Raw genomic sequence first — 13130 nt, 5'->3', positions numbered from 1 at the left:
CTCAGGAACCAATCTTGTTGCAAAAATGGCTTTACAGACTTCGTCAGCAATTATCTGCTGTATGGTAAAGTCCAGTTTGATAGATGTCCACAGTAAAGCAGAGGCTGGTAAATTCGGTTAAGCAAACACTGTTAGTTTTTTGTTTAGAAAAAAGGGTTCTGCTTGCCTTCTAAAACAGAAACTATACACAAGAACGTTTGTTATTTTTCGAATCTACACTTTTAATTAAGTCTTTTACAATTATTTATAATTTTCCATGACGATTTTTCCGGAAGGCACCCTGTTTTGTTGACAGTAACCTCAAAGGTTCCAAGCCAAAACGAAATTTAAATTTTTAGAATCTCCATTGTAAACTCTCGGGAAGTTGAACAAAATGGCATCCATCTACCTTAAACGCACATACATTGTACGCAAATTTAATAATGTTTATTTACACATCGCTTCGATAAAGTTTTCAGTACTTTTGTTTATGCATAATATATACAAACAAATACTTACACTTACATTTTAACACATCATTAACAACTTCTTAGCCTTATTTTCATAAAAGATAATGTACTGGAACTGCTAAGAAATATTCTAACATTAATATTCCTCGAGTAGAGCTTTTGGTTGGGTTAATTTAAACAGTGACAAAGTTCTCCGAAAAAACGCATTGCTAAAGAAATCTTGAAAGTATAACACTAACGTTGAACAAACTAGTAAGGCTTAGAAATCTGGAACTCGATGTGCTTACAATTATTCTTTTGTGTCTTACTTTACAATATAATTCACCTTGCGTTTTTATGAAACCTGTAAAACAGTAACAGTATAAATAGCTTATGAAATGGTCATCGGTTTGACACATCCTTTTGTGTCCTAAACAATGTAATCGAAAAAAAAAATTCTTCTCCTGAATTCAAATCAGTCGTCGTCATATAGAAAGGCGTCCCAGTCATCTATTTCTGGAGCATTCTCCTCTCTTGTCTGTTTTTGTTCTTCTTCTTCACTCGATGAGTCGTCCAATTCATGCCCCATAGCCTTCTTCTCATCAAGGCGGCTCTTAATTACGTCTAGTCTGTATTTTATCGACGTATAATCCAACTTTCCCTCATTCTCCCCGAAGGGATCCTGTGAGCAAATGAATGTCGTATCTATTGTATCAGATTGCAATTCCATGGTATGTAAAAATGCAATATCATTCTTTGCACCTTCATTCTGAAATGTTTTGCGACAAGACTAAAGAATCAAACCGGGGGGTTGGGGTAATTGGGTCAGTCTTTGCTGGGTATATGGCACTGGTCTATCAAATCTAAACCCTTACCCCACTAGAGTCTTTTCTGTGGCCAATCATAGACCCCACCTTGGTCACTTTTTTGGGTAAATGTAATTTTCCTGTTCCCGACTAAGTCACTTTTTGGTTATGCATCTAACTTCCAGAGCCTTTTAGGTGCGTCATCTTAAAAATGAATTGACACATTAAATAAAGTAACAGCTTTTTAACTGCAAATCTTCCCCTTTTTAAATTCATTCTTACCTGACTTTTCTTACACCCAAAATCCCAAAAATATGCACCCTCAATCTTGTAGCTCTATAGAAAATTATGGTCCATCCAGTCATTAAAATACAACCCCACCAGCAACATATCCCCATTAACCTATTTCTAGGAAGAACCCTTCCCCCTCCCTAGAAGTCAAACCATGATGGGAACCACATGAATTTTTTCAATGTTATTTCTTCTTAAACCAGGGACACAAGAAATAAATTAGAAGTACTACATGTTTGATTATGTCAAAATTAAATTTTTACATCACTATACTTAAGAGTGGGCACCATTCATCACCAGGTGGCTAACACAATAAACTGATGATTCACTTGGTGTAAACCAGGGTAAACATTTCACTGCTCTACCTGACTTCAATCTGATGATGACTGATGCACAGTGTGTTGCAAAATATCACAGTCTATTGCAATAATCTTGCACTTCTTAATGGAATACCCTCACTTGGAACAGAAAGTGAATTAGATGACAGACAACCCCCCTTCCCACCCCTGCAAAACCTAACTTTCTTCCAGCAATCATATACATGTACTACTTACCTCGACAAAGTGCATCTGACGTCTTCAACACAGTCACCACATAGAGAGAAGAAAGGGGCAAAGACTTACTTACCTTCATCCTTTTTCCATTAGAGAGCATGTTTTCCTTAACAACTGATGAATATCTGTCATAAAACCCAAGGAATAACTTCTCCATTCGTTTTCTGAAAAAGTAATTATATTCATAGATAAGATTTATTCCCTCCTTCTGTTTGAATGAATTGTATGATATGCATTGCTGGGTTTGTACCAAGGTGATATGAGAATGACTGCATGACTACCTATAACCCTTTTCCTTCCTTCCGTTCTGGATGCTTCATTCTATTTCCACATTCCCCTTGGAACATCTTTTGCACAGTTTTTACTTCAATTCTCATCCCATTTCTGCTGGTAGTTGAGTAGTTTGTGTCAGTTTTGTTATTTTCTTGCCAGGACAAGCACAACCTTGAAAATTGCATCACTTTTTAAATTACAAGACCTGTGACCTCTCAACCCTCACCCATTCAAATATTATACCTCAAAATTAATTCCTTAAATTTTCAAAGCCCATTCAAACCAACACCTGATCAGGTTACTAATATTCAGGAAACATCACCTTTTCAAACCAATGAAGAGCCACACAATTCATTTTTTCTCATGCTTTTGAGATGGACCCAGAGGTGTGACTCATGAGGAGCAAGTTCTAGGGGGTGTCTATGACCTCTTCTGGAAGAAAAACTAATTAACCCATCCTTGTATGTTCTTAGGTCTAGTATGGTACTGGTTTAGGACACCCCCATTGAAAATGCCTTCCTACACCCCCAGGACACAACCATTGACCACTTACTCTTCCCCTTGAAAATAAATTTCCAATTATTTTCACAGGAGGGGGCTGCTTTCTAATGGAGTCTGAGACCTTAACTTCAACCATTTCACTCCCAGCAATGGCCAATTTGTAGTTTTCCCTACATTCAATACACTGTATAACAGAATATAAGCCTTCCTTTAATGACAAAAAAAGGGAATGTCAATGGGGGCACAATTTTTTTGCTCTCATGCTGAATTCTTAGAGCAAAAAATTATAAAAAATGCAGGGCAGACACTGAGAAGAAGTGAATTAGTGAGAGTTTGGGAGTAAAGGGGTCACCATAATTCTCTATGGTTGGTGAGCCATTTCTTTCTCAACAAAAGTAATTATTAATACCTAATGAAAGTACGACTAAAATTGATTGTAATGAGAAGAAATCACTGATATTTGATCAAAAGCACACACCTGAGAGCTGGAGGAAAATTTAGTTTTCCTTCTAACATATCACAGACAGCAACTCTAAGGTTTTCATGCTGAATGCATTCATTATATCTTTTGCTGTCATCTTTGTAGGCCTCCTGAAAATTAACTAAAACTTAAATAAACTCTCCTTGCATCACTATGTTTAAGTGCACTGTTCCAGGGATAAGTGTCTCATCCATCCAGGCAGCAATATATTTAACTTGGAATTTGGATATAGGTAGTTTGTCTTATATAATTTTTTCAAAAGTGAGAGCTGCACACAAAATTCCTTCCCATCAGTGACTATTGCATCAATATAGAACTGGAATAAAAACAATTATTTGGCTTAAGAAGCAGTGTGACTCTGATGGAATTTAACCAACCTTGCCTTCATATCCTGGTTCATTGTGATATGGTTTTTCATTCATAAGAGACTGGATTGATATCAGTAGACTAGAGAGGGTCTGGGCAGGACTCCATGCAGGGCCAGGCCATGTTCTGTGTATGAAAAATAGTTTTTTAGACAACAACATAAGCAATCAAAATTATATGACAGTCAAATGTGATTTGCATGAATTTTCAACACCAGTAGCCTTTGAAAAAAAATTCCTGCAGAGCAAATTAGCTCTTGAAAGACTTTTGACCTCTCTGGTAATTGCTGACATAGATGAGTCAGCCTTGTTAGGTAGACTTTGTCTCTCTTTCTGTAACCTGGGCTGAAGTTATGAAATTGTGGTTTTTTTGCCCTACCATGAAATTCACCCATTACATTCTTTCTTGTATAACCATTACCAGTATCACTATTTGTACAAACAGAACAAATTAACAATTTAAAGGCAAAAGAACAACAACAACAAAAAAGTTAAAAGAACTGCTTACCCTAAAATACTAAGACAAACTAAGCCATTTTTGTACAGATTGGGGTTAAATCTGACTCTCCCATTTCCTGTTGTCAATAGACGTACTTTAGGAGGTTTGATTGGGTAATCAGGGGTAAAGGCGATAAGGAAATAATAAAACCCCCCCTCATATGGTGTGCCACGAGGACCAATGACCAAAGCATGAACCTGAAAAAAATAATATTAAATAAAAATATTATTCATTAATATCCCAAACTACCAAGGAATTCTTTCTAGGCACAGATCACTCAACAAAATAATGCTGATTAAAACACTAGGGTTGGATATTCTTGTAGGAGTTTTTGGATCCCAACATTGTAACAACACACACTTTCCCTGAAAAACAGTCAAATTTCTGACTCTAATATCCTGTTTGATTTTTCACAAACCTTTGTGATGTCGTTTTCATCTGCTACTACGTACAGACCAGGAGGTGGCTCTTTGTACATGCTTGTAATATCTCTAGGCAGAAAAAAAACATCAAATGAAAAAAAGTGAGATTGTTTGGATTTCATTGACATGTTTACCCTTTGATATTGGAAGCGTAAACTTGTAACTTCTTGTAATTTTAATATTTAATCCTGCAGTCAGGTGCTGAGCTGTCTCTTGAAATAAAGCATATTGTAGGCCTCAGTGTAAAACAAAGCTGAAGGAAAAAACATCAACAATTAAAACTGTCTGCAAAGTTATGAACTAAATTAAAAATTATTGGCTGAACCTCAGTTAGCTTAACCTTTAACTCCCAAGATGTGACTGTTAATTCTCCCCTCTAGCTGGTACACATTTCCCTAGTAAAATATTTGTGAGAATTTGGTGTTAGATTAAGATAACAACTTGTGCCTGATGGGTTCACGTATTCTCATCATCTGTTTGCTGGATAATGTATGGATATTATAGGGAGAAATTACATGCTAATCACTTGTGAGATTAATTATATGTGATTTGAACAACTTGGCCCTGGGTGGAGAGAGACAGTGAGAGTAAAGTATGTTTCAGAAGAACCTGCCACATTGACCCAGCCAGGTTTCAGACCTGGACCTTTTGCCTGAGGTCCAGCATGCTGCCTGTTACACCACAGCATCTCCCACAAGGAGGGGGTTTGACAAGGAGAAATTTGAATTTGGTTGTGCAGTTTCACAGGTTTCAGTTTTTCATTCTTCCTTGCAAGACCATCAAAGAACACTTAAATTATTTCAAGAATATTTCCTTCTTTAATTTAGCTTAACTTACTTTTCTGTGTACAACCGGCTGACGGTAAGAAAATTGTGTTCATGAAACAGGTGTATTTGAATAAATTTTTGAATAATCGATTTTCTCAAGTAAAGACGACACTATTCTCTACAATATTGAGACCAGCTTTTTCGTTGCCTATGAAAATATTTAAAACCTACTGTATAACACTAAGTTCAAAGGAAATTTTTTAAAAATACTTTTCACCACAAACAGAAACATGTCGCTCTTCCTTTTCACTGAAAGCTATAAAGGGTTGTTTCCTAAAATACTTTTCAAAACTTACCGCTCTGCATAACAAATATTAGTATTTACAATAAATCATTCTTCTATCAGCTGGCCGCTTTATTGAAGCTCGTAACGGGCACAGCTTATGTCAGACAGTCAAAACTTAAAATGGAGATAGCTGTTTGAGCTCCCACAAGAGTGAATCATTGATCTCTCGACAATCTGTCGTATGCACAGCCGCTAACTAGCTGTCTTTCAGTGCCGAGGTGCTAATAGTTAAAGTGAAACTCCAGATGATCTTTAGAGGATCAGAAGAGAGGAAAGTCGAATCTCATTGCCAAATATTTACAGCTCTTACCTCTTGATTCTGAAAAGGCAAAGTGCAGAAAAATTGGCCGTAGGATGTTTAACACGCTGCCATGGGGCTTCTGATGACAGTTCCAACCCGGAACCTTTCTCCGCCATGTTGTGAAAAGTGTGCATTAGTGACGTCATTCATTCATTTCAGACTTAACAATAGAGAGAAGTCTGGGAATTACTCCTCGCGCGCACTTTAAAATAAGTTGTGTGAAGTGAACGCACGTTGGATATGTGAGGGTAAATATCAACGAGGCACGCAGCGCTGAGTTGGCTATAACCAGTCTCGTGTCCACCATGCACGAATGAAATAATTATTTTATCGAATTTCAACGTTTGGATATTTGAGGCCTTTTTCAATTCAGCTCCGCAACAGTTGGCGCAATGACTCGAAATACGAGCTGATAACCGGAGTTGAGTGAACCAATCAGAACTCTGGAAAAGCAATATTCGGAGTCAAACTTTAATGAATACTCATATCTATTTCTCCTAAAATGTCAGGCCGCCGGACAGGTTTCTGAAAATACTTTTTGTCCGGTAGTCAGAGATTTCTACAGAATTTCCCTTGAAAGGTTTTTTCAAACTTAGTGAGAGTATCAGATGTTTGTTTGGAAATATGGCAATTTCATAACTTCTTTTGTTTTTAAAAGTAGACAAATTTTTCAAGCTTGGTTGTTTATTCGAGTGATTGAAAAAATACAGTTAAGATTTATAAAGGTAATAGGACCGTGTGGAGTCCAATTCGGTCGGTAATAACACGAGTAATTAACAAAATCGGACGACCGCAAGGTGTTAAGTGTCCCTTTAACTTTCCTACCACAATGTCCAATTATAAGCATGACGCGCACGCTTTTCTATTAGTGCTCAAATCGGGCTGGTGATAGCCAATCACGTTCGAGAATTTTATTATATTTTTTATTAATATCATATGAGGACAATGAAAGGCATCTCAAAGCATCGCTAGGACCGCTTGTTTCCCTGGGCTTTGGACTTGATCACGCGTACGCAGTGAGGCCTGGGGTCAGGAGACGGTCAGGGTAGGGTCGCTTAAGCCCAGCCGTCTTAGAGATGACCATGCCTTGCAATATCCTTGGTAAGTGGTAAACAGTACAACCAACATGCAACACATCACGCATGCATACAGGTAAGTGGTTCTTCATATGTCTCCCAAATAATCTTAGTGCTTGATAAGTTTTCTCGATGTCTTTATTCCTCGTCGGAAATTATCCTCGTGCTTTAACGACTTACAGCAATCTCACCTAAGCTTCGGTCTTAGACCCAGTTCCGAGCAAATCAACGACAAAAGATGATAAAACAGTTGGCTAAATTAGAGATGGCTTAGAACGCAGTTTTGCACGACAACTGTTTTATTAGTTATGGATAAGCGAAACTATGATTGCAAACAAAATTTTTAGGGATGTATGGTATATTGTCCTGTGAAGCCTCAACTAACGAGGCACATAGTAGAAACTATGATTCAAGATGCTTTTGTTTACCGCCTCCTCAACCGAAACTTGAGCTTGCCTGCCGTTTCTAAGTGTTTTTGAGAGAAAAAAAATTCAGTCACCCAAGATCATGGTGTTTTCACGACATGTGCAAATCTTCGGGTTTGTTTTTATATTGTCCTTGCGATTGCTAATGATTTTTATTGAGATAAAAGTATTATTAAAAATGCTAATTTTAATCACAGTCATCCTTCACGAAAGCCCGGCGTTTTCCTTGGGAAGGGATATTGAAAGTTTTAATGTACACAAAAAAAATCGAGTTAGTCAATTCGTTCTAACTCTAATAATTTAATTTCCTCTTCTGACGGTTAAGTCAACTGAATTATGCGCCAGTGTGGGAGTGCAGGATTGAAAAGATTCGATAAGATCAAATGATTGAAAATTGAAATTGCACTGGTGTTAATTATTGGAGTACTAGTTGTGAAGGTAATTTCAACAGAGTCTTGCTGTTTCCTTTAAAGAAAAGCTATTAATGAACCTGTCATTTGCATTCAATTAAAGATTATCAGAACCGAACAGTCAACAAAATTGTTTTTAATAAATTTTCTTTACTTCAAAATTTGTTCTCAGGTGCCAGAAATGTTAAGATCATTAAATATACCAGTATATATTCAAAGTGTTTCGTAAATAGCTATCTTCAAAACAAAGCAACGAAATGTCGTATCTCTAATTAAATGAAGATTTTGTTGATGACTTTTAAAATGAACTCTCCGTGCGAAACAGGTGATTCAACGTCGTTAAACTAATAACCACAACGACAGTTAGATAGGGCAGAGAACTCTTCAAAGGCACTGAAATTTTCTCTTTGGAAAAAAAAGGTCTTGACGCCAAAACAAGCCCAGAAGACATCATCTTTTGTTCTTCTAAAGACATAAAACCAAAGAGAACATAACGAGATTGGCAGAAACGAAATAACTCCTGGGCGTCTGACAGAAATGTCTTCTTCGACCATCAGCACAACACTCCCTTCTTCAGACAACAACAGTACCAGCTTAAATCCCATGACAACTGGCGTTAAAATCGCAGCCTACCTTGTCGTCTTAATTTTCAGTCTTATCGGAAACTCCTTGCTGGTTGCAATAGTGTACAAGAACGCCAACAAGCGAATGCGGACTCCGAGTAATTACTTCATCGTGAATATGGCCTTGGCCGACATATTAGTGGTTGCTTATGCGGTTCCTCAGAATATTGTCTTGACTGTTTATAACTTTCGATGGCTTGTCGGAGGAGTAGCTGGTCAGATCCTCTGTCGCTTTTCCTTCTTCGTTACTCAACTGCCAATCTTGGTTTCCACCGGAAGTCTTCTTATAGTGGCGTTGGATCGCTATTTTCTGGTGTTTTATCCGATGAAAAGAATAATCACCATTCAAATCGCCCGTCGTATAATTATCACCGTGTGGAGTTTCACTGCAGTGTTTACTGCCCCTTTATTCGCCTTGATCGCGGTAGTGGAGGTTTCCCCCGGAATTCTTTACTGCACCATTGAATTTAAGAAGCTAGGCTTGGCAGTCTCATATTTCTTGTTTTGCTACACCACCATAATAGCTATACCACTTGTCATCATCATCGCTCTTTACGTTGCCATTGGATTCAAAATCAGTCGGGCTGCACCGCCCGGAAACCAACTGCCATCGACACAGGAAAGGAGGGAACGGATAACACACAAGGTTTTGGCAATGCTTATCGCTATTGTTGCAGCGTTGATTTTGCTTCGTTTGCCTCTAGTTATTGGACTGATAGTTTGTTTTAGCCGCTTTCTTCATCTTTGCGGTAAGATTGACCTCATGTTTATAACGTGGTTTTTGACTCTAACTAATAGCACCCTCAATCCCTGGATCTATTTCATTTTCAATGACAAATTTCGCCATGGAGCAAGGCTTATCTTAGAAAAGTTCTTCCCGTGTTGTTTTAAGGGCGTAAATGGAGTGGAGGCAATACAAAACAGTACTCGCCAAATGGTTGGCTTGCCGGCTGAACACTCAGAAACCGTCCATCAGCGTTAGAAAACGTCACGCAAACTTTATGTCACACTAAGTTGCACTATCGCCTAACATTCCCTAAAGAAAGGTTGCAATGGCACAGTAGAGGAGAGAGTTTAGCTCTCAAATCCCCAGAAGTGATTAACATGTATCTTCTTCCTATGATATTCATACATTATCCAGTGCACAGGTAAAGAGAATACTCAAACTCATCAGGTAGAAGTTGTTATCTTGATCTAACAATTTACAAGGAAGTGCGCAGGAGCTGGAGGGGAGAATTAACAATCAAATCTTGAGAGTTAAAGGGTTAGAGAACCTGCAAACTTGAAAATTAGCTACCAGTGATTATAACCTCGGTTACATAATCACGCTTTAGAGTTCAAATGGATCAGTGCTACTGCCTGATCCCAGTTGCCTTATAAAGTGTAAAAGGAAAGTAGTTAGTGATTTTGAAAGTGATCTTCGCAGTAATGAACACAATTTAAGCAGTAATGAGAACATGGCCTGATAAAAATTCAGACCTGTACAGGATTTGAACCCATGACCTCTGCGATACCGGTGCAGTGCTCTACCAACCGAGCTAACAAGCCAACTGGGAGCTGGTCATTATTTTGGTTCGCAATAAACCCGTAAAGGGATGAATGAAAGCATCTAGTGATGTGAAAGAAAATATCCAATCATCCCTAACACTTAACATGACCATCTTTTCGTTTCTTTTGGTACGAACGGCATTCAGTATTAATTTGTGCTTATACCAAATTGCTCACAACACCGGTTGGCCTTCGACTGTGTAATTTTTAACCCTCAAGACCCTAACATCAGTGTGCATATTCTCCATACTGTTTTTGATACATTTCCTTAAGCGCTGACAAGGAGAAACTGTAAAGCAATCTCGAGCGTATTAAGATGATGATCAATTACTTTATTCTCTAGCCTTAAAGTGTGATTGAGAGGTGATATTTTAAGGAGAAATGAAGTCTCACTGAAGCGCGAATCACCTCTGGCAAAATTTTACTTCTGTGGTAAAAAATTTTAGAAAACGTTAATATACATCCGTACCTAGGAGTTGAAATAGATAATAGACTTTTAGAGGTAAGGAACATATATCATATTTGTAATACCGCCAACAGGATGTTAGGCTTGGTTAGGAGAAATGTGTGGTTCTGCACGGAGAGCATCAAAAAGACGTTATATGTTACTTTAGTCCGGCCCAAGCTCGACTACGCGTCCATTGCTTGGGACCCACATTTCAAATGCGACTATGTTAGACCAGAGGGAGTGCAAAGAGCAGCAGCCCGTTTTTGTACGAACGATTATGACTGGTCGTCAAGCGTCACGTCCATGCTAGAAAAATTAGAACTTTGCACCCTTGTAGAAAGGAGAAAAAGATCTCGTTTGATCTTCATGTAAAAAAATTATTCATGGTTTAGTTGACATTAAGATTAGCACTTTTTTGAATTTTAGGAATGAGATCCGTACCAGGAGCAGCCATAGGCTTAAGCTTCTTGGACCTCACTGTAAGAAAGATGTGTTCAAATTTTCTTTTTTCCAAGAACTGCTGTAGACTGCAATCAGCTCCTCCTTGATAAGCCTGATATTACGTCTCTTGCCGAATTTAAGAATTACCTTAGTTCATTAGCTTAATAAGAGCGTTTCAATTTTTATAGTCAACTTTTCCGAAATGTATTTATTGTAGCTTGTAATGTTTACTCTTGCATTTTGTAAGTGGTTAGTGTGTTGCCTAACCGGCCTTGAGATGATGAAATTAGATGCTAGCCACTCTTAAGGTAGGCAGATACGAGGGTCAAGTTGCAAGGACATCTTGCAGCGACATGTTGCAGCAACAGAAGTTTTTGTAGTACACACTGAGGCGATATGTAGCGGGAACTAAGTTTCATGGCATCCTTGTGACATTTTGTCCTTGCGACGCGTCCCATGAAGTTCAACAAGTTGAACTTTGTGAGACATGTCGCGAGGACAAAATATCCCCCAAATTGAAAAAAAAAAGTATCAGTTCACACAGGGAGACATGTCGCTACAACATATCCCCGGGACATGTACCCACAACATTTTCACATGTGTGTAATATTGTGATTTTGTCCCTGCTACATGTCACCGCTACACATCCCTGCTACATGTCGCCTCAGTGTGTACTACACAAGTTTTTGTCGCTGCAACATATCGCCGCAAGATGTCCGTGCAAGTAGACCCCTCGTGTCTGCTCACCTTTGGGTCAAATAAAGGGTTACGGTGTAACTTACCAAACTTGGTAAGAAAATTAGACCTACTTTGTCTTTGCAATCCAAAAAAATCTCAGGAAACCCGAAAATTATGGCATAGATAAAGCTTCCCCCAAGATGAACCAAAAGTGCTCTGTAAACGAATTACAGTCGAACCGGTATTAAGCGGTCACGCACGGGGAATGGCGGGGTTTAACCCTTTGACTCCCAAGATGTGATTGTTAATTCTTCCCTTTAGCTGCTACACATTTCCTTATCAATTGGTTATGAGAATTTGAGGTTCAAGCAAGATAAAATCATTTACCTGATAAGTTTGAATATTCTCACCACCTGTTTGCTAGATAATGTATGTATACTCTAGGGAGAAGTTACATGTGAATCACTTCTGGAAGTTAAAGGGTTAAGAAAAGGTTAAGAATAAGGTAAAACGCAATTTAAAAAAAAATGTCATTTTCTTGTAACATTCCTAAGAATAAAGTTAATATGCAATACGTTGAAGAAATTTTGAACTCAAAGAGCGAAGCTAACATTAATTTAGGGAGATGAAAATGGGATATATTTGACTCGGGAAATTATTCTTAGTGCATTTTGGGTGGTTCCGCTTTAAGTGACCGTTCAATACAGGTGGAAGAGGGTTAAGGGTGTTTAAAGGGGTGAAAATGAAAAACTTCAGTAGTGCGGAAAATTTCGGGACTTTGACAACCGACTGCTCACTACAGGTGGCCGCTCAACACAGGGGGCCGCCTGAGGATCGACCGTATAATGTTCCTCGTCCGAAGTAAATTATTTGGCTCCACAACCTGCCACCTTTGCTAACATATCAAGGCCGGGAGCATAAACACTCATGATTAATGTTATAAATTGTCATACAATGTAACGAAATACTAGACTGATTGTAACGCGAATAGGAAGATTTCGTGACATGATATTTCACAACGTTGTAAACAAAGTTCAACACTGATTTGCATGCGTACAGTGAACTAAATAAGGGAAAGAAACGTGTAATTGTGAAATTGCAACTAAAATAGGGTATATTACAGTACTTTGGGATTGGGAATTTACTGAACTCGTGATTGTGGGAAAATTACTTTATTTCGCAACTAGAACTGTAAAACGAAGTAGCACTGAATTGTAAGGGCAGATTGGTTTTAGATCGTTAGAGTGTTAGTATGTTCAGATTGTCAGGAGTGATGGAAGAAAATAAACGCGTTTAGAAAACAAAGAAGTATACAGTCCTCTTGATTCCGCGACAAATCTAGGAACCAAGTCTTGTATTTATGTTGATCAGCGAGATTAGCCTCTAACATTTCAGAAATCTTTTATTTTCATCTTCTCACTCAAAAAGGGGATCTCAATGAAGCTAG

The 13130-nt window shown here is 38.2% G+C and overlaps 2 protein-coding genes across 2 annotated transcripts; one reads left to right on the top strand and one right to left on the bottom strand.

The window, feature by feature from the left end:
- Window positions 1–407: 407 nt before the first annotated feature.
- Window positions 408–6172, bottom strand: LOC113678843 (ubiquitin-conjugating enzyme E2 Z). Its single transcript, XM_027195755.2, has 7 exons — window positions 6044–6172; window positions 4617–4689; window positions 4208–4395; window positions 3712–3826; window positions 3332–3444; window positions 2153–2243; window positions 408–1110 (listed from the first exon to the last, which is right to left on the bottom strand). Exons 1-7 carry the CDS (start codon window positions 6166–6168, stop codon window positions 904–906), a joined length of 912 nt encoding a protein of 303 aa, XP_027051556.2. The 5' UTR covers window positions 6169–6172; the 3' UTR covers window positions 408–903.
- An 859-nt stretch (window positions 6173–7031) lies between these two features.
- Window positions 7032–12342, top strand: LOC113678842 (neuropeptide SIFamide receptor). Its single transcript, XM_089214785.1, has 2 exons — window positions 7032–7186; window positions 8366–12342. Exon 2 carries the CDS (start codon window positions 8483–8485, stop codon window positions 9548–9550), a length of 1068 nt encoding a protein of 355 aa, XP_089070911.1. The 5' UTR covers window positions 7032–7186; window positions 8366–8482; the 3' UTR covers window positions 9551–12342.
- Window positions 12343–13130: the final 788 nt, after the last annotated feature.

Source organism: Pocillopora damicornis, chromosome 8 (assembly GCF_964200805.1).
Source record: "Pocillopora damicornis chromosome 8, jaPocDami1.2, whole genome shotgun sequence".
Taxonomy (NCBI): Eukaryota; Metazoa; Cnidaria; class Anthozoa; order Scleractinia; family Pocilloporidae; genus Pocillopora; species Pocillopora damicornis.
The sequence above is the reverse complement of the archived record's forward strand: the minus strand, read 5'-3'. Positions and strand labels throughout refer to the sequence as shown.

What these genes read in the sequence shown, in the direction of transcription:
- LOC113678843 (XM_027195755.2), bottom strand. Translation starts at nt 6,168, where the DNA reads ATGCACACTTTTCACAACATGGCGGAGAAAGGTTCCGGGTTGGAACTG. An exon ending in AACCAGGATATGAAGGCAAG is followed by an intron (nt 3,445 to 3,711) that starts GTTGGTTAAATT and finishes GTTAATTTTCAG; the next exon opens with GAGGCCTACAAAGATGACAG. An exon ending in CTAATGGAAAAAGGATGAAG is followed by an intron (nt 1,111 to 2,152) that starts GTAAGTAAGTCT and finishes ATTTGCTCACAG; the next exon opens with GATCCCTTCGGGGAGAATGA.
- LOC113678842 (XM_089214785.1), top strand. Translation starts at nt 8,483, where the DNA reads ATGTCTTCTTCGACCATCAGCACAACACTCCCTTCTTCAGACAACAAC.